Raw genomic sequence first — 22378 nt, 5'->3', positions numbered from 1 at the left:
TGTTGAGATTCTGCTGCCCGTCTTTGAGATGGATCTCTTAAAATCCTCTAGGAGGAGTATCGCAAAGTTCCACACCTGTAAAGTGATAAAATGGGGCGTATTCTCACGTGACCTATGACATCCCCGTTCGAGCGATCAAAAAATTCCTTCTCAATTTAGCGTCACATTAGTTTGAGGGTTATACCACTCGAATTTGACGCAAATCCGATAACCTCTCTAGGAGGAGGAGTGTGTAGAAGTATGCATAAAATACATGAAAAACGCACAAAATTCAAAATGGCCGACTTCCGGGTGGGCGGAGCGAATGAAACCCGATGAGGAATATGTCTGAAATAATGAGCGGGATGTTCCCACCAAATTTCATGAATATAGGATCAACTTTGTCCAAACTATGGCCTTCCTTCCACGCATTGGGGGGTTGCCGACTTTCTGTCGGGACGTCTTGAGGCGTCCCAGACGCGGCGTCGGTTGTCATCTACTACACGAGATAAAACGATCGTTTGTCGCACACGACACTCATTCATCGTTCCCGATCCGAGTCGGCACCGTACGACGGCCGTGTCGGGCTGTAATCGGGCTGATATGGTGTTGTCCGTCTGGATATATACATCAGTATACGTGTGTACTCACTGTTGGCCAGTAGCTGTTGTTGCTGCTGGAGTTGTTGTTGATTGAGAGCTCCGATGTTCGGCCCCCTCCCACATCCTCCTCCAGCTGCACCACCTCCTGGTCCTACTTGTCCTCCTCCACCTCCTGGTCCTCCACCGTGGACTCCAGCAGGCGGGCTGGTCAGACGCTCCTTATCCCAAGAACACTCACTCCCTCCTGGGAAGGACATTTAGACATTCAGGCTCCAAACTGATCAACAACTGGAGCAACAAACACTAAAAAACTGTGACTTTTCCGTGTTATAATATACATTTCATGTTGCTTCGTGCACTTCAAGGTGTCTCGCTGTTCAAAAACTAGCTTTCCGTTCTCGTACAGCACTTTTATAATCATAAAGGTTACAGATTCACAACATTGAGCCATTAAAGGCAGAAAAACTGCTGGGATTAAGCCGAGGTCATCATGTACTTAAGTGAATGATAAAGTTTTAAATTGCGTAGGAAACAAAACTAGGAGATCCAACAAAAAAATATTGTTTATCTTGTTGTACACTATAATAACTTCATAACTTAATATATATTATAGGATTGTGTTGTTTAGAAACAATCAGTATGGATTAATGTTGAGTTTCAGTGATCGATGAGGATGAAAGTTAGTTAGTCGAAAGTTATTTTTATTATTATTATTATTTTATTAATACATATATTATATTTTTTACAACATACATTTTCAAGTGTTCACTTAATTTTGGGGGGGAATTCTGATTTAATAAAATAATAATATCTGGGTGAAAGTCTACTAGAGGAAAACATTTGCAGATATTTGAAAAAACTCCTAATAAATTATTTTGTTACTTAAATACAGTATATTAGACACAAAATGCCTATTTGGCTTTTTGCATTTCTGAGCTGCAACACAAGAGCATTTTATTTATTTTTGATATCTTATTTATTGTAACCTAATGTTGAGTTTCCTGATTTAAGACGACATTTTTCACCATTTTTTGGATGAAAAATTAAATATTTCCTGGTCAAAACAAAATTCCTGTTGCACAAGAGTTTAGCTTGCATTCGTTAATGACTTAAAATCATTGATAACTAGGATCAACATTGGCCGGGTCTTCGATTCATGGAGGGACCTTCGCCTGGTTTTGGGGATCAAAACGGACCCACGGACAGGTAAGCTAACATTACTGCCAAGCATGTGAAATATATACAGTGTGTTCCAATCCGAGTACTTCTGTACTTACACTTACTATTTCGAGTGCATAAGTGCGTTCACACTGTGAAGTACGGCAAAATGTGTAGCCGGATGTTGTACTCAAAACGGTGAAATCGTTGAGTGTCAATCAGTCTCGTGTGTGTCGCCTCACTGTTTTGACCGATGTAAGCGTGCCGATTCTTCCATAGAGCCCCTTTAATACGACCTAATGATCATTATAAACAAATATTATTAAACCGGTTTCAGGATAAAGTTTCAAAAGAGTCAAAACGATCACCGTCTCTCTTCACACCTTCATTCCTGTACTCCACCTCTCCTCTCTCTCTCTCTCTCTCTGTGTAACGCTGCCTCTCTCGCCCTCCACACCTCTCTCTGCTCCCCTGCTCCCTCTCTCATCCATCTTCATCTCCCTCCATTAGTTTGAATTAGCAACCGTCTCTCTCTATTATTGCCTACTGAACTCCCTGCGCTGTGTGTGCGTGTGTGTGTGTGTGTTTTAGTGTGTGTGTGTGTGTGTGGATGACAGCTGGGCCTCATCCCCTCTGCCATTTACACCAGGGAAGAAAAGAAGTATAAACAGATGGGCAGATGTTCTCTCTCTTTCTCTCTCTCTCTCTCTCTCTCTCTCATACTCTCATTTTTTCCTTGGCCTTGTCCTCTCCTTCTCTGCCTCTCTTTTTCTCTCTCTCCTTCGTCACTCGCTTTCACTTGTTTTTGGATTATTTCGAATTTTCTTCCATCTCTTTATCTTCCCCTCTCTCTCTCTCTCTCTCTCTCTCTCTCTCTGTCTCTCTCTTTTGTCTTTTAATGACTAAAGGTGTGTTCCTGTCTTGGGATGTCACGAGAACCGATACCAACCCGATGTCAAAATTCTGTAAACATGACGGTACCCGTTTTTCTACAGTAGTGCAGGTACTATCAGGGCTGGAGTCTAACGGCGTCCCGTCATCCCGGGGACGTTAAAAAATTTGCCTGATAATGCTACAGTAGCTGTTTCCATTCATAAATCTTATGCGTATTTTGAAGTATAGCGTCATAGAATTCGATAAATCTTCCTCCGTTTTTGCCTTTATCGAAAGAGAGTTGATTGGATATGGAAACCTTTGCCGACTAAATTCTGACTTGGCTTGCCGCGTTAGTCGGTGTTGCCGGTGTACACCGATTACATTACCTGCCTACCGCCCCGCCGTCGTTTTGCTTCTTTTTTTTTTTTACAGAAATAAAACCCATTCAGTTCATTTTGGCGTATCAGCGCCGTGTTATTAATACATAGTCAGAAGACGGACGCTACAAACTGAAAGTGTCTGCTCCGTACGGAGTCTCAGCTCACAGAAACAGACAAGACGATGGCGCAGGATTTGGTGTCAAAGCGCTAAGCAGAAGCGCCTATTTGGTAATATTTCAGATTTAAACCCACTTATAGTTAAAAAAAAAATGCTTTAAGGGAACCATAACGTTAATGAGGTAATCGCTGTGAGGAGGACGAAGCCAAGCCCCTCAGGAAGAGCGCCAATCGTCAATCCCAACTTTCATAGTGGCCAAACGGCGGTACTGCAACATCCGTGTCCGTCACGTGATGCCGTTGGGCCCAAAAACACGAACACTCTAATAGCCCTCATTTAAAAATTAAGTGTTTAAAGTTGTAAAATGAACTAATAGCTGAATCCAGAGTTATTTCCCTTTCTCCGTTCATGTGAGTGAGACCCAGACCGAGGCTGGAGCGCAAGCCGTGACAACGGCGTGACGCTGGGACCCCGTGACCGAGTCATGCTGTTAGCAGCCGGTGGGCAGCACAGTCCTGCTTGGCTAAATATCGGAGCAAACAGCTAAAGTACGAAGTTTCCATCGAGTTACATTATGATGCGTTCAATTTTGGTGGTTGTTAACAGTAAAATAACGATAATTAACTACCAATGCATGAGTAATAATAAGTATTTTTTATAGTGTGGTATTAGTACTTTTACTGAAGTAAATGATCTGAATTCTGCTTCCATCTCTTCTTTTCCATCCTTTCTCTCTCTCCTTTGTCTCAACCTATTTATTCTGCTTCTTTCTTTCTTCCTCTCTCGCTGACAAAAAACAAAGATATGGTTTCCATTGACACATAAATCTGTCCTTCTCTTTCTCCATCACTCCTCTCTTTCATCCCTCTGCGTTTTTCTCATTTCTATAAAGAAACAAAACAGATATGACGGCCACTGCGAGCGATCGACTTTCACCCATCAAACACCGAAACAGCTTTTCTTTTTCTTTTTCCGCTCGCCCTAAATATCCCTTTCTCTCATTATGAGTCCATTTCCCCCCCACCCCCCTCGCTTTATTTTCTTTTTCATTCGTACACTCGTTCCTCTCCTCTATTGTCCGCCGGAGTTTCCCAGGCCGGTGTGAGTGTCTCTTACAAAGAAAATAAGGTCGGACAATGAAAGGGAGGCTTTCCAACGCACTCGCAAAACAAAACAAGAAAACACTGTGAATGAAATAAAAGAAGAAGGAAGGAGGAAGAGGAGCAGGAGGGAATAAATAAAAAACGACAGGGCGAAAGAGAATAAAAAGAGTAACTCTATCAGGCCCATTTGCCAGGTCAGCTGAAGAAAAGGAAGAGATGGAAACAGAAGGAATGATTGCTCTCTCTCTCTCTCTCTTTTCTTTTCTCTTTGCTTTTTGTTTTCTGTCTTTTTAATAATTCAGAGAAGCAAACACAGCAGAGACGGAGTGGCCCGGAAAGAGTGTGTGTGTGTGTGTGTGTGTGTGTGTGTGTGTGTGTTAAGTCTTTGTTTTTATATATGTCACTAAGTACTTTAGTACGTTTTCCTGACACATACATTTACACTGAACATTATAATCAGACAGCCGTTTCCATCGGGGATAATCGCTCCAAGCATCCACACTTATGTTCTCTTTATTATTATTATTATTACAGTTGTTTTGGCACATATCTGCTGCCATATACAGCTACAATACATGGTTGTAATTCTCTCATATGCAGCATTAAAGGCCTATACACACCGGGTGCATGACGAATAAACGACGTGAAATAGTCACGAAATTTAATGTATTGAGTCGTGTACATTTTTTTTGTGATGGTCAGCACGAAAAACAAATATGTTTTTGTCACGTATCTTCCGTACTGAAGTTACGGCGTTATTTTAACCCAAACCGCGACCTTTTCCTAAACCTAACTAAGTACTTTTGTTGCCTAAACCAAACCAAGTCGATCTATTCCTAAACCTAACTAAGGATTTTTGTTGCCTAAACCAAACCAAGTCGACCTTTTCCTAAACCTAACTAAGTACTTTTGTTGCCTAAACCAAACCAAATCGATCTATTCCTAAACCTAACTAAGGATTTTTGTTGCCTAAACCAAACCAAGTCGACCTTTTCCTAAACCTAACTAAGTATTTTGTTGCCTAAACCAAACCAAGTCGACCTTTTCCTAAACTTAACTAAGTAGTTTTATTTTGAAAAGACTGAAGCAGAAATAAAAACGCATAAAAAATACGTTGATGAAAGTCGTTCATATTGTATTTCGAGTTATTTCATGTAATGAGTTTAGTTCTCTCCATTTAATCTGAAGTTCAAATAAGAATTTGATGTGTTAAGATATATTTTAACATACATAATAATGTAAATGTTATCACAATGTGAGCAGAGACACTGACTCACCTTTGATTTTTGAGCAAAACAGAAAGAAAAAAACACCATTTAAGTTTAATTTTCACGGCCTTGTGCATTTCCCTTTACTTGCTCTTAAACTGTATTAACATGAATGTACCGTTAAAAACATGTTACAGTATAAAACGTATTAAGAACTAATAAGAAATGAGAGTTGAAGAAAGAAATCTGAAGCGAGGAAGCAAAAAAAAGGGAGCAAATGACAGAAGAAGACACTGAATAGTATTGAAACCCGACCGGCCAGCACTTACATAACACACACACACACACACACACACACACACACTCATGTACTGGAGCTCTCCGTCATGTGTCCATATATGTTTGCAGTCGGTGTAAAATGTTGAAACTGATCCCAGCGAAGAGACGATCTGTGCGACATGAGATCCGGTCGCGTTTCAATACTAAATAATACTTTCTCTTCCGTCTTTGGTTTCCATTTCGTGCCTTATTCTTCCTCCCCGCAGCCATCCATGTGTGTGTGTGTTTTTATATAGTTTTTGTGATGTAAAATCGTGAGGGGAGGTAAGAGAAGACGACATTAAAAAGAGATAATTGATCCCCAGGAGAAGAAGAGAAAGGTGGAGGTGTGAGAACGGACAGAAAAGAAGAATAGATAAAGAAGAAGGTGGAAGAGGAGCTTAAAAGAGTTTAATGCTAAATGTTGATTATATACTGTTCCCTATTTAGGTTGTATTTTCTCTTTGTGCATTATTGACCTCTCTTAACCGATAACCGACCCTCGTTAACCCATTATTAACCGTTAACCCACAAGATTTGTGCCTCGCATGCAGCGGTGTAGCAGCTGTCCGGTGTTATTTTCACTGATATACTGTAAGTAGAAATACATTTTTTACTTCCAGTAAGACAATATAAGACAGTGATGCAGTACTTTAATGTTGTCATTGGTCACAGTGGAGCACATTTTAACTACTTCATATACTTTTAGTAGTTTAATGTGTAACAATGGATCATATTTTATAAACCCATGACGTGTTTTGGTTGTTAAAACTCACGTTTAAAAGCTATTAAAGCTCTTAAATAAATGTAGTAAAGTGAAAAGTACGATATTTCTCTCTGAAGTATAGTATAACGCAGCATAAAAATGGAAATACTCAGGTAAAGTACTTTAAAGTTGTAATTGAGTACTTGAGTAAATGTACTTTCCACCGTCTACAGGTGTGTGTCTGTGTGTGTGTGTGTGTGTGTGTGTGTGTTACCTGTGTTGGAGTGTAAGTCGTCGTTGTCCGACTCGTTGCCGTTCTGGAGACTCATCATCATCTTCATCTTCTGCAGCTTCTGGAGCTCGGCCATGGCTGCCGCTGTCAGGCCTGTGACACACACACACACACACACACACACACTACAGTTACCGTCATCATCCTCATCATCAGTATGACAAACATCTGTAGCAGCAGCACACACACACTCTCTCACAGAGGTAAGACGTCCCATCAGCTGCCCTATAATCCATCAATCTCTCAAATGACCAATCAGCTGACTCCTCGTTGGAACCTTGCAGGTGCTGCCTCTCTACCCATGATGCTTTGCGGCGAGCTGTGACACACATACAAACGTACCGACGCTCGCTCGCAGCCCCGGCTTGTCGCTGTCAAAAAATTCTCTTTTCAGTTTGAGCGTTTTGTTGAAGTGTTTCGGGGGTGTGAGTGCTGTTTCAGACGCCTCGGGGCTGATGTATATTCACTGATACACACACACATGCACAAAAACAAAACACACACACACACACACACACATAGAGAACACACCCCCACCGCTACACACACACACACACACACTCTTTTGTATGGACTAAGATCCCTGGCTCTGTGCACTGACCTGGAACTGACTTCTATACACAACAACCAGCAGAGTGAGAGCGATGACCCTCTGTGTGTGTGTGTGTGTGTGTGTGTGTGTGTGTGTGTGTGTGTGTGTGTGTGTGTGTGTGTGTGTGTGTGTGTGAACTCACTATTATGTTTCCAAGTGTGGACGTGAGCCTTTCGCGTCGTGCTGAGTGTGTACGTACAGTTTTCTTTCATGTATAAATGTGTGTGTGTGAGGGAATGCATGCTTATCTGTGCATACTTGTGTCCATATGTGTGTGTGTCCATGTGTGTGCGTGTGTGTGTGTGTGTGTGTGTGTGTGTGTGTGTGTGTGTGTAGGTCAGTTGGTTTTGCCCCGGTCACGGTTGACGGCCTCGGAGGAATGTCCATTACACACACAGTACAGTTGTCTGCGAGCTATAAAGAAAACAAGATAGAGGGAGGAGGGAGGAGTTGTCGCACTGTTTGAAATTTAATTTAAAGCAGAATGAAGGGATGGATGGATGGAGGGATGGATGGACGGAGGGATGGATGAGGGAGGAGGTGTGGAAGACAGAAAGAGTGTGTTGTGTGCAGGTGAAACTAAACTGGAGTTCCACAAATACCTACAGAGGTAAAACGTTAAAAACGTTACCCATTTGTCTGTTATCTCTATGAGTTTCTAATCTAATTCCTAAACATCACAAAAGTATTTTTTGTGCACATTTAAAATCCATTTTCCAACAAAGGAAAGAAAAAAAGAATTTTAAAACAAAGTAACTGTAATCTGATTTCATGTCAGTTTGGTGAGGAATGATTTCACGTTGTAGTTGCGTTGGGTCAACGTTTCTTCATACAACGTTTCTTCATTCAATATGTTATCATATAAGAAAAGTTGTCCATGCAAATCGTCCAGCAACACGTGTTAATTTTAGCTCGTTACACGCATACAATCTTTTCAAAATAAACTTCTGTCCTCACAGGAAACTACTTAGTTAGGTTTAGGCAACAAAACTACTTAGTTAGGTTGAGGAAAAGATCGTGATTTGGGTTAAAATAAATACAGAAATGGTTTAACTTAAGTATGGAATTTAAAAAGAAATACATTTTTACTTCTGGTTTCACACGGGGTACAAACACCGACCCCGACCTCTTCCCTACGCAGTGTTTGTCAGTCTTTATAATTCCTGGCTCAAAATAAAGTGGATTACCTACAAATTGATTTGTGTGATATATATACGAAGTACAGTGCATTACTTTTCGTAGGTATTGTATAGCTACAAACGGTGTATGAGAATAGCGTGATTGGGTGCAAATTAGCTGTTGAGCTAAAATCTGCACGTTTACATTGATGTTTTTAAAACATTAATAATTGATTATTGTCCCTTGGTTCAGGATGAGGTCACCAGAAAGTGACAATGTTCATTTCATGGTGTCTTTATAATCAATAATTTCCCTCGATAGTCGGTGGAGACCAAAACTAGAGCTAAAAGAGGGTGAATATTAGTCATAAACACGACTCAAAATAGATGCTAATGTTTCTCTATATTTGCTGGATGTGCAAATAAGCAGCTGTTTACTAAGAAGTAGGTCGGGTGATTGGACGTATATATCTGTGATTGGCTGAGTCCATCCCTGGTGGGTTTTTTTGGGGCAAATTTTGGGGTGCTTTTTGTCATTTAATTTTGCCAATTTAACGGTCCACCTCCTCGAGAATTGAATTCGGTAAATAATTAACATGTAAAGCTCAATTCGAAGTGTGCACAAATAGGAACTGGCAGTTGGAGTTGGGCCGTATTGTGCACATTCTTGTTGCACTTTTTGTCTTTAACAAAACAGGGCAGTGACTAAATGACAATCAAGTTGTCTTTAGTGGTTGCTGCCCGAACAATTGGTGCTAAAAAGCAACGTATATAATGTTGGACAGCTGTTCAGCCTGTCTTTACGGCTTATTATATAGCTTATAAGAATAACCTATAGGCTATAATGCTTCAGTAAAATTAGATATTTACATTAAAGATGTCAGCAACCACCGGTTTTTCGTCTGACGGCGGTCTGTTGGAAAATGTTAACATATCGTATATAACGATATATGAGCTGACAGTGGATTTTAATCCAAACCGACCTCTTCCTGAATCCACCAAGTGATTTCTAATACATCAGTCTTTTTCACAAGTACACCAGTAATGAGGAGAGGCTACTGAGAAAGAAAGGAAGCGGGAGAATAGAAAGAAAGAGAAGAAAGAGGTCCAGTCAAAGAGCCCGAGGCAGAGTGACCAGACGTATTGTCTGCTGTCCTGCTGAGAGCGAAGAGGAGGAAAGAAACGGAGAAACATGATGGAGGAAAGGAGGCCAAGAATGAAGAGGACCATACGGAGCTGCTGCTCACAAGTACGGAGATAACATGAAGGTCAGAGAAAATAGTAAATAGTATCAATCGGATGTAAATAATAATGAAAGGAAAGTTTTACATATTTTGGGGAAGAAAAACCATGCAATTACATGTTATATATATATATATATATATATATATATATAGAGATATATATATATATATATATGTTTTCCAATACAACAGAGGATGTAAAAAACGCTCATGAAAAACATATTAAAAGGTGAAGAGTAAAAACAAAAGGAGGCTGAGTAAGACTGAAAAAAATGAGGGCGAAAACAAGGGAAGTAAAGAAGTAGGATTGATGTGAAAGGAAGAAAAAAAGGTGGAGGAGACAAGAGGATATAAAGATGGAAAGGCGACAGAGGAAGCAAGAGGAGAGAGGTCTGGAAATGGAAAAACAGAAAGAAGAATGAGTGACATGAAGAAGTGGGATGGATGAAGGCAAAGAGGTCAAATAGATAAACAAGAAGAGAGAGAAGGAGGAATAATGTGGGAAAACCAGACGGAATATAGGAAGTGGGAAAGCGAGGATAGAGAAAGTTATGTTAAATGAAAAGTACATTATGACATTTGTTTACATAAAGTGAGCTACTCTTCTATTTTGCCTACAGATTTCTTGTTTTAAAATGACTTTACTGCCTAAATTACAAACAAACAAATCATGCTAACATGTTCACAATGACATGCTGATGTTTAGCAGGTACCAAAGCATATCATTGACCCGCCTGTCCACCAGAGGACAACGTGTCAGTGTCATGATTCGCCTTACTGAGCCGTGAATTTGACACACTTGTATGGAGGTGCTGTACCAGCAGGAGGGCAACAAAACCACTTAGTTAGGTTTAACATCATGGTTGGGCTTAAATAAAAGGTATGCAAACAAAGTGCAATACGTACAAAAATAACGTGACATAAGTACGGAAGCAGGTCACAAACGTTACTTACAAACAAAACAGTTTGTTCGATAGTCGTTGACACATTTCTCTTAAAACCACAAATGTGAAACTTGTTGTAGCGCTAGAAAAAAATGTCCGGGGATCACCAAAGTCAGGAGGATTCATCCTCTTGGGACCACGCATGTCGGTACCAAATTTCGCGCCAATGAGTCCAGTAGATGTTGAGATATTTCAGTGTGGACCAAAGTGGTGGACCGACCAAAAAAAAAACCTGCCCAACAAAACCAGTGAGTGATTTATGTCAGTCTGGTAAATTCAAGCTATTTCTATTTTATTCTGGCAAAAGTTCAAGTGGAAATTAAATTTAAAAATGAACAGTTGGTAACAGAAAAAAAGATGAGACAGAAGAGGAAGGATTAAAAATGGAAAATGGAGTCCCTCTGTGAGGTCAGGACTGCATTCACACATTGATTACTGAAGAACACCTTGACGCACACACTCACAAAGATGCATACACAGATACAGGAAACGGGGCTACACACACACACAACATAGATTACAAACACACACACTCCCATAAACACACACAGGCTCGGACACAGAGTCCGAACGCCCGCTTCGCCTCGATGCAACCAGAAGACAATCAATAGTGAGGGCAGAGCCACAATACTGTTCTCCATCATGACTATCAAACACACACACACACACACACACACACACTCTCTCTCTCTCTCTCTCAGATCGATGGCTGTCCGCTGTGTCCACGGTTACCGAGCATCGACCCCCGCCGCTAATGGCGACCACGGAACCTTGGGAATTAGTGTGTGATTGATTGACAGACTGCTTCAAAGACACACGCATCATATAGAGCTAGTCCGTGTGTGTTGGTGTGTATGTGTGTGTGTGTGTTTCAGTGGTCCCCTGTGGGTTGTCCATACGTTGTTTACCCATCTCTTTTTCCTTCCTGTGCATCCTAATGCTTTCCGAAGGACAAAACAAGAGAGACAGGGAAGAACGGGGAATGAAAAAGAGGAAGTGAGGACGAACAGGATTACAACAGAAGAGAAGTGAATCGTCAGCGTAACATGACAAATCAACTCATCAGAAAAAAAATGAAGAGGGATTTTTCCCACCAGCGCTCACGTGATGGTGACTTTGCTCTGCCTGATTAAAAAAGGCCACAACTCTGAGGGAAAAGACGAGTCAAGGTTGGATTTATTAAAGATTTTTTAACAAAGTCTTTGGAGCCGTTTAGATTGAACGAGGAATTAGACTCGAGTCCATTTTTGTAACTTTTTTGACCTCTTTTGTAGGTAAAACCGAGCCACTAAAACCCCTCCTGGTACCACCCTTTTCCTTCACCTCCTTTATTTAGACAGCTATATCTAACTCTTTTGTAATGTATTAACATGTATTTTCTATAGTACCGTTTTTCTAATATATATGAATTTTCAAAAAAAAAATTGATATGCATCTCATCATATATTTGTACTCTTGCGTGCTATATTTTCTGATATATGTAATTTTCTTTTTACCTTTTTCTACTATTTCTTTTTCTACGCATTTCATATATTTATGCCATGCCATGCTAGCGTCATGGTAATGTCGGTTGGTCCACAACTTTAGTTCAGACTGCAATATCTCAGCAACTATCGGATGAACTGCCATGAAACTTGGTACAGATATCCATGGTGCCCGCAGGATGAATCCTAATTACTTTGGTGAACCTCTGACTTTTCCTCTAGCGCCACCAGCAGGTCAAAAATGCCACTTATCCAGTGAAATATCTCTACATCCACAGAATGGATTGGTAAAGTTTGGTACAGACAATAATGTTTCCCAGAGGATGAATCCTAATGACTTTGGTGTGAATAAACCAAGGAAAAGGAACCATAAAATTAATACAAGCAGTGATAGAAACAATGAACAGACAAGATATTTTCTTTTTTGTCCCTAAAGTCTGCAAAAATTATGTTTTTGCTATCTTGAAATAATGGGCTTGAAATAATGTAATTTTGGCCGTGCAGGTCAAATGATATTTCTCATAAGACTTCCTGTTGAAATAAAAGGTTAAATCAAAAATAGAGAGTCCCACCGACTTTTTGATTGATAGGTAGAATCTATAAACTCCCAAGCAAAGGACAAAATTTAACAAAAAGGCCATGATTATTTGCTTATCGTCTGTGAAAGTCAGGAAATTATAAAGGAATAAAATAAAATTAATCCAAAATATACTGAAGATATTGATGGCAGTTAAAGTTTTGAATGCTGAAACGTTTGACTTTAGACCTTTTCAAAATAAGATCTTAATCATTTGGGAATGTTTGACACTTGACAACAAGACAGCATGATATCAAAACAAACAATTCAGCTTTTGTCTCTTGAAGTGAGTTCTTCATTTTGAAACCAAACAAAGCATCCTGTTCTCTTATTTTGGAAAGTCCTGGACTCTGTCCTACATAGTACAAGTTAGACTAAGTCATTAACGCCCCACCCATCGTAAAAGAAGTGGACCTTCTCCTGCTACTGTAAGGACCTTTTTCAGTAAAAGCATCCACTGCACAGCAGGCGATATTCTAAATGAGATCTGACAGTGTCCTTCCACATCACAGGATGGTCTTTAATAGCTTTGAGTTCGCTGGTGGAGGCTGTTGGGTGATCTTCAAGAGTCCTGAACCCCCCTCCTCCTCCGGAGCTCGCGTGAATCCCACCCCATTTGGCCGCGGTCGTAAATATTTAATCCACTGCACCTACATCTCTGACGAAGTGCTCTGAACGCGCTCTCAGAGACGGAGAGAGTGACACTTTGAATAAAACAAACAGGAAAACAGAGAAATTGCTCTTTGTGTTCTGAATTTAGAAACACACTGTTCTGGCCTTTTTTTTTTTTTTTTCTGTTTTTTTTTTTTTTCTTTCTTACTTCCTGCGAGCACTCCCGAGTGCCAATTTACAAATGCAGTCGATTGCTCTTGTGCTGAGTCAAATAGATTTCAGCTCCGCGCTCTGGCACTTAGGTGGCCCATCTTTAGCTCTCACTGGAAAGTCCAAGACGCCCATTTGGAACCATTTTACAGCGGCCATTTTGTGTCATCTCTAATACACACAGACACTGGCTTTAGAGTAATTGTTTTTGCCAAGTCTTTGACTTTAAGATCTACTGCCTCTTAAAAGTCAATGTTTAAGTCAATGGTTAAAGGTTCAGTTCAATTAAATTCAATGTTAAGGAGTTCTTTTCCCCTTAACCCCAGTGATTATTGGTTCCATTGCCTAATACATACTGTTAAAGGGTTCTGTTGTTTAATTAAGTCAATGGTTAGAGGTTCAGTTCAGTTAAGTTCAATGTTAAAGGGTTCTATTATCTGTAAAAGACAGTGAATATTGGTCCCTTTTTCTAATACTGATTGGTAAAGGGTTGTGTTGTCTAATTAAGTCAATGGTTAGGGGTTCTATTGCAGAATAAAGTCAATGATTGAGTATTAAGTTCCCAGTTAAATATGTTAATTATTGGTCCTTCTGTTAACATCAAGTCCAATCCAAAAAAGTCAATCATTTGAAGTTACATTGCCGTTTAAAGTTAATGGTTAGGGGTTATATTGCTTCATGAAGTCAACAAATAAAGTCAATGGGTGGGTGTTCCAATCTCTGAATAATTTCAATGATTAGACTCTATTGCCTAATAAAGTAAATATTAAATGTCGAAATGTAAAAAACAGTCAATGTTTAAGTCAATGGTTAGAGATAAAGTTCAGTTAAATTCAATGTTAAGGAGTTCTATTCCCTTTAAAAGACTATTGGTTCCATTGCTCAATGAAGATTAGTAAAGGGTTCTGTAGTCTAATTAAGTCAATGGTGAGGGCTTCTCTTAGGGAATAAAGTCAATGATTGAGGATTCTGCTCCCAGCTAAAGTTGTTTAAAATCAGAAGTTAGGGTGCCATTGACTTGTTAATAGAACCCCAAACTACTGACTTTAAATAGCCAATAGTTTGAAGATCTATGACATGTTTAAAGTCCATGGCTAGAAGTTATATTAAAGTCAATAGGTATATGTTCTAAAGCCAGTGGGGCTGAGATTTCCCTCTAAAAGTCAATCATTATAGTTCTACTCACTAATGAAGTCAATGGGTATGTGTTCTATTGCTTGTTTAAAGTCAGTGGTGGGGGTTCTACTGTATTACCTTATAAAATCAATTGTTAGGGATTCTATTGCCTGTTTAAAGACAATAGCTTTGGGGTTCTATTGGCTATTTAAAGTCAATGGTTAGATGTTGCCTACTAAAATAAATATAAAAGGTAAATAGTCAGTGGTTTTGTGTTGCCTAATTCAATGGTTAGAGGTTTAAATCGATAGTTAAGATCAGTGCTGTGTACTGAATTTCAAAAGTTATTATGTATAGTTTGGGTAAAAAAGGTTAAACCCTTTATCTCCGAAACATGGTGGATTGAGAATAATTTGTTTTTGTTTCTTTCAGTGAGTGATTTGTACTACAGTACAGTACAAAACAGCCAACACATCTCCAAACTGGTGAACATTACATTTTAAACAAAATAACTCCTCACAGAAACAACAATCCTCTTTTATTAGCAGTAATTACTTGCATGCTGGTAAAAAAAACAAAAACAAGTGTTTTATTGTAATGAAGTGTGCTGCAGGCTATTATAGTTTATAACCTCATTGATTTTGTTCTGGCAGAACTTCACACTTTTAGCTGTTTATGAGCAAAGATCATTCAATTAAACCGTAATCTTCAAGAATTACGTTGCATACTAACTAAACTTGACTGCACAACAATTAGAGAAATAATTAAACTGTGCAATACTCTGGCATTAACACTGAATTTATACTATACATTTATATTTACTTACTTAAAATGTGTCTATATATTGCATGTGTTTGATGCACATATGTTATATTTGTATTATTTAATTATATTACTCTACATATATTATGTTATATATTGTACTATTATGAACATAATTTACCTTTTACATACTCTTATTTATTTTTTTGTTTTTAATTAAACTTAGTTAACAGTTATTTTAATGTTAAACAATGAAATTATCATTTATAATTTTTACTAATATTAGCAATGCTATAATTTGTTATTTTAGCAGTTTATTGTTGCACACAACATTTTATATAATATATATACATAAGTATTTGTTAATAATTAAGATATTAATAAACCTTAAAGAAATTGTTTGTAAAGCATCTATAAACATTACGTAGATATTTGAAACACTGTTAAAGATTAATAATTGGTTTGTAAACCATCTATTAACATTATTTAGCTAGATAGTTAATACTTTGTTAATTGTTAATAATCGGTTTCAATTAAAAGTAAACATAGAATTTGGTAATCAATAACAAATACCTAATATCATATATAAAATGTTAAAATGTGTGCAACAAAAAAAAACGATATTGGTATAGTCTTATAGCATTACTAATAATTAGTAAACATTATCATTTTATTGTTAACAGTAAAATAACTATTCACTAAGTTAAGTTCTCGTAAGTAGTCGTATACATTATTATTATACATTATTTAGATATAGTTAATACTTTCTTAATGGTTAATAATTGGTTTCTTGTCCATCTATCTATGTAATGTTTATTTATAGATGTTTTACAAACAATTTCTTAAAAGGTTACAATTCATTTGGTAATCAATAACCAATACCTAATATCATACATAAAATGTTAAAATGTGTGCCACAATAAACTGACCAGAATGTAATTGTTATTTAGTCCTATCAGCTATACATATATAATATATCATTTATAAACGAATTATTTCATATTACAAAAACTAATGGTTAAATAACAAATTATAGCATTACTAAATATTAATTATCATTTCCTTGTTTGTTAAGAGTAAAATAACGATTAACTCAGTTTAATTAACTATCAATTTACCTTTTATAAATGATGGTTAGTATAAAGTTATCATTTCCTGTGTTAAAACATGCTTTTAGTACCCGATTTAGTGGTTTCCTCAGTAACAAAGTGAACCAATGGGGGGCGCTAGCAGCCACTCACACGGTGTGTGTGTTTAGTCTTCGTAAAGCAAAAAAAAGCATGAAAATGTGAAGCAGGAGCTGGAAGGAAAAAAGACGAAGAGATGAAAAGGACTTAATGTCACTTTAGTCCTCTTCAGCCCTCCCTCCTCTCCTCCTCATCCCTCCCTCCATCTACCTCCCTCTCTCTCTCTCTCTCTCTCTGCAGGTGCACATAAGAGTCCTCAGATGAGTGTATTCTTTTCACGACAAGATTGAAAGCACTTCATCTGTAACCTACACACACTACTTGTGTGTGTGTGTGTGTGTGTGTGTGTGTGTGTGTGTGTGTTTTCAAGTGTGTGTGTGCTCATGCGCCAGATGTGTGCAAAAAATGTCTGTTTATGTACTGTATGTGTGTGTTTGTGTTTTGTAAGAAGTGTGTGTATTCAAAAACAAAACGTCTTTGTGTGTGTGTATGAAGTGTTTGTAGATGTGTTTATGTGCCTCAGTATGTGAGTGTGTGAAGTGTGTGTATATATGTGTGTGTGTGTGTGTGTGTGTGTGTGTGAAGACAAGGCGAACCATTGAGCTGTTTTTGAAGTGAATTAACAAGTCAAATGAGTGCCGCAGCACCCTGCATAGGTTACCACACACACACACACACTCCCACGCTTATCATCACAGCGTCTTTGTTAAGGAAGATGAGGCCAATTAAACTGATATCACTCTCTTGTTGTCGTTTATCCCTCCTCCCTCGCTCTCTCGTCTTTCTCCGTTTAATCCACTTTTTTTGCCTTTTTCCTTCTTCTCTTTTCCTTTTTCTCCCCACACCGACCGTCTCACTTCTTTCTTTCTCTACCTCCATCTTTTATCTTTTTGCAGTTTCCTTCCTCAAACAGTTTCCTCTTCTCCTTCCTCCAAAAGTTCTTCCTTCTTCTTGTCTCATTTCCTCCCATCTACTTCCTTCTTCCTCCCTTCTTCTTTCTCTTCTATCTCTACTAGGGCTGTCAAGCTTAACGCGATAATAACGTGTTTAAAGCTGCAGTAGGCAGAATGTTTTTGGCATCATTGGGCAAAAAGTCCATAATAACCTTTCAGCATTTTGTAATTCAAGTGTTCTGAGAGATAACTAGACTTCTGCTCCTCCTCATGGCTCTGTTTTCAGGCTTTAGAACATCTAGCCCGTGACGGGAGACGCTGACCAATCACAGGTCATTTCAGAGAGAGTGTTCCTATTGGCTGTGCTCCGGTCATGTGACCGGTACTTGGCGTTCCTTCACCAGATTTCACAATGGTTCTCATTTTACAGCTAAACCGTTCACTACAAGATGATTCTGAGAACATGTGAAGAGAGAAATAGGCATTAACGTAACAGAATATTGATTCATATTTGATCAGCGCTGCCTAGTTTAACCATTTGGTCGGAGTTTGCGAGTGATTGACAGCCGGCTCTCATAGACAGCAGACATCAGATTAGCTCTGACTGCTCGTTTTCCTCCAGTCTGTGAAATCTTGCAGATGCCGTCAGGAGCACCGGAGGACACAGGTTACCTGTTTCATGTACTACTGTCAGGATGTAGCGACCGTTTTATAAAAATAACTTTTTTTTAAATTATATTTGCTCCAATCTCGCCTACTTCAGCTTTAACGCAAATTCATTTTAATGCCACAATTTTGGATATGATACGAAATTAAAATGATTTTTAGGACTTGAACGGAGCCGGCCCAGAACGCCGTTGGCAGCCGAGCAGCGCACCATGCAGCCGTGTTTTTGGTTTACCAAAATAAACGTCTGATGATAAAAGTCTATCAAGGGGTACGTTGTGATAAATCACAAGCATGAATTAGTAATGTGCATCCTGAAATTATGTCATTTATTGCCTTAGAATAATAATTTGAGTGCATTAATTAGATGGTCTGTCAAAGTTAACACAATAATAACGCGTTAATACAAATTCATTTTAACGCCACTCATTTCTTTAACGCATTAACACAAATTGTGATGTTTAGGTCGTAAACTGATGCTAAATTTTGACGAGGAAAAACTGTCATTGCCTTTTTCAAAGGGGTCCCTTGACCTCTGACCTCCAGATCTGTGAATGTAAATGGGTTCTCTGGGTACCCACGAGTCTCCCCTTTACAGACATGCCCACTTTATGATAATCATGTTGATAAGAGTATTAAATACTTGACTAATCTCCCTTTAAAGGTTCATTTTGAACAGATAAAAAATGTGCGATTAACTATTTTAATCGATTGACGGCCCTAATCTTTACCTTTAGTTCCTCTTCCTTCCATCTCAACAACTTCCTGTCTTCTTCTTCTCCTCCTCATCCTCTGCTCTCTTCTCACCATTTTCTCCAAACTCTCCCACTCTGTGTGTTTTCTAACAGTGTGATAAATGTCCATCTGTGATTGGCTGATGCCCCCCATCGCCGTGGCGCCCGCGAGGTCGTAAACAACAGCCCGTCTCCCCCGGCAACGTGGCATCTCCATGGACGCAGGGCCGCTAAGACGACCAACTCTGCGTGTGTGCGGGTGTGTGTGTGTGTGACAGAGGCGGAATGCGACATCCGACGACTGCCAAGTGTGTGTGTGTGTGTGTGTGTGTGTTGTATATATGAACTGCATGTGTGTGTGTGTGTGTGTGTGTGTGTCTAATGAGCGATCATAAGTGAGCAAATGTTTTCTCTGGGTTCCACTAATGTTCAACAAACACACACACACACACACATACCTGACGTGTGTGTGCAGTCAGTAATGTGTGTGTGTGTGTGTGTGTGTGTGTGTGTGTGTGTGTGTGTGTGTGTGTGTGTCATTAGTATGCCACAGTGAGCTGTGTCCATATGTCACTAAACACAACCATGTTTTATTTATCCTGGAGAGAGAGAGAGAGAAGGAAGGCAACAGTCACTGTCAAGGGGACAGAGGGAAGGATGAAGGGAAGGAAGGAAGAAAGTAAGGAGAGAAAGATGGAGGGACGTAAAGAGGGAAGGATGGAAGGACAGAGGGAAGAACAGAGGGAAGGAGGGACGGATGGAAGAATGAAGGGAAGGAAGGAGGGAGGGAAAGATGGAAAGACTGAGATATGGAGGAAAGGATCGTGGGAGGGAGGGAGGAGGGAAGAAAGGAAGAAAGGAAGGCGAGAAAGATGGAGGGATGGAAAGAGGGCAGGATGGAGGGATGGAAGGATGAAGTAGGGAGGGAGAGAAAAATGGAGGGATGGAGGGATGGAAGGAGGGAAGGACAGAAGGATGGCGGGAAGGAAAGATGAAGTACGGAAGGGAGAGAGAAAAATGGAGGGATGGAGGGAAGGAAGGAGGGAGAAGGGATGGAAAGATGGAGGGAGGGAAGGACGAAGGGAAAGAGGGAAGGACAGAGGGAAGGATGGAAGGAAAGATGGAAGGACGAAAGGATGGAGGGAAGGAACGATGAAGTAGGGAGTGAGAGAGAAAAATGACTTACTAGAAATGTGGGAGATGGAAGAGAGATGAAAAGTGAGAGGAAGGGAGGGATGAAGAAGAGAAAGTTGGAAGAGGGAGAGAGAGGTTATGAATGGAAGGATGATGAGGAGGCAAAAACAGGAGGAGGACGGAGAGAGGAAAGGTAGAAATGAGGGTAAGGAAGGATGGAAGGAGGCAATGAGGAAGAAGAAAAGGAGGGAAGAGAAGAGAGGACAAGATGGCAGGTGTGAAGTTAGAAAAGAAAGAGAGGAAAAGAGGGAAAAAGAGAGGAGGAAGGAGAGAAAATGGATGGAAGGAATCGGTGGAGGGAGGTAAGGAATAAAGGAGGGCAGATCGAACCAGAAAAAAAAGTGAAAAGGAGGGAAAAAGGGAAGAGAAGGAGAAGAAGAGAGAGTTTGAAAGGTGAGATGTTACAAATGAACGGCAGGGAAGGAAGGAAAGAAACAGAAAAAGAGGGTGAGAATGAAAGATAGGAAGTAAGATGGAGGATGAAAGGAGACAAGAAAGGAGGCAAGGGAGATAAAAAAAGGAAGAATTGAAGAAGGAATGATAGAAAAGGGGGAGGAAGATGAGTCGAGGGAAGAAAAGAGGGAAGGAAAGGAGAAAGAGAGGAAAAAGAAACAGAAGGAGGGAAGGAAGGAAATAAAGGAGACAATGACAGAAGGAAGGAAGGAAGAATTGGCAGAGCACAGAAAAGGAGAGAGAGAGAGATGAGTCGAGGAAGAAGACGGAAAAAAGAGGGAGGGAGGAGAGAAATAAGAGAAAGGAGGTAGGTAAAAAAAGCAGAGAATGAGGGAAGGAAGAAAGGAGGATAGAGAGGAAAGAAGACAAGATCAGGAAGGAGATGAGTTGAGAAGGAAGGAGGGAAGAAAGGAGGTAGGAAAGGGACGGAGGGAGGGATGGACAGATGGAGGAGTGGGACCCCAGAGACGTGTCATTCATCACACCACCATGCAGCCTGCACTCGTTCACCCGCTCTTTCTCTTTCTCTGCAGGTCTTTTTCTCTTCTTCTTCTTCTTCTTCCATATATATCTGTTTTTCTTTCCCTTCATTCATTCACTCTCTCTCTCTCTCTATCTATCTCTCTTTCATCTTTCCTTCCATCCTTCCTCTCAACTCCTGAACAATCTGTCTTTTCCCGCCATCTTTTTGCTCCCTTTTTCTCTTTGGCACTCGTTTTTAGGTTTCATCATCTCCTCTGGCGACATCCCTCCTTTTCTTCTCTCCATTTTCCCCCTCTCTCTCTCTCTCTCTCTCTCTCTCTCTCTCTCTCACACAGCTTTTTTCTTTCTGTCCATTTACACTTTCAGAGAAAAAAATCCCCCTTTTTTTTCTCTTCTGTTTCTATCACTTATGAATCAAAGAGAAAAAAAGGTGTGGAGGGATGGAAAAGAAGAGGATGTAAAGGAGGAGAGGAGGAGGATGGGATGAGGTGGAGGCGAAGAAGACAGATGGATAGGAGAGCGAGGTAAGGGAGGAATGAAGAGGTGGTGGAGGGAAAGAGGGATGAGAGGAAGACGTGAAACTGGAAAAGGTGCAGCAGAAGGAAAAAGAGGGATGCAGAAAGAGATGGAGGTGAGAAAAAAGGGATTAAGATGAAGGGCAACATGAATGAAGAGGTAGAGAGGAGAAGAACGGATGAAACAGTTCACCTAGTGGCCAACTGTGGTACTGCATCTTTCCCATAGACCTCCATTATAACAAGTACTGTAGTAGAAGTCCAGGTCCGTCCTTTGCCACTCATGTTAACCTGTCATGTATCTGTGTCCATCTCAACGAATGCCGGAACAGGTACCCTAAGGTTTGGTTCACTTCCTGAAAGTGGGTCGGACTATGTTCTCACTGCAATCAAACCGCACCGGGGTTGGCTTGGAAACGGTCTGAGACCACCTCTCACAAGCGCTCTCAGACTCAGACTCAGCGCCGTGAATGTACGTCTTGAGAGTCCAGTATCCAGGTCTCCAAATACACATATTAAAGGGACTGTTTGTAACTTTTTAAGCGTATAAATGTACCGGGTCGGGACACATGCGCGCTCACGTGTGGCTGAAGTCTCTCCTCTGCCTGCTCGCCTTCACTCAGACAGCGCGCGCTTTCTCGCTCAGCTCGCTCCACCTCTACTAGACGTGCATGCTGCTCACTCCACACTGCAGAAGAGTTAGTTTAGCTCTGAGAATATCTAGTGAATGTACAGTGGACGTTTGTGCAGAAATAACTGCTGCAGCTCCTCCAGATCAACAGAGGTTTACTGTGTCTTGTGAAGTGACGGAGCTCTGCAGAGAGAAACGTTGTCGTCTCGTTACCGACCGGGTG

General features: G+C 40.0%; 1 protein-coding gene across 4 annotated transcripts in view; it reads right to left on the bottom strand.

Annotated features, from left to right (window-relative positions):
• LOC141760896 (dachshund homolog 2-like) overlaps positions 1-22378 on the bottom strand; it is a 99441-nt gene that overhangs the window by 20246 nt on the left and 56817 nt on the right. For all 4 annotated transcript variants that reach the window (XM_074623996.1, XM_074623997.1, XM_074623998.1 and 1 more), the window contains exons 3-4: positions 6723-6833; positions 631-825 (exon numbers count right to left, since the gene is read on the bottom strand). In XM_074623996.1, the coding sequence (XP_074480097.1) occupies positions 631-825; positions 6723-6833 (306 nt within the window). The remainder of the gene's footprint in view (positions 1-630; positions 826-6722; positions 6834-22378) is intronic.

This window comes from Sebastes fasciatus, chromosome 22 (genome assembly GCF_043250625.1).
Source record: "Sebastes fasciatus isolate fSebFas1 chromosome 22, fSebFas1.pri, whole genome shotgun sequence".
Lineage (NCBI taxonomy): Eukaryota > Metazoa > Chordata > Actinopteri > Perciformes > Sebastidae > Sebastes > Sebastes fasciatus.
This window is presented reverse-complemented; position numbering and strand designations above follow the sequence as displayed.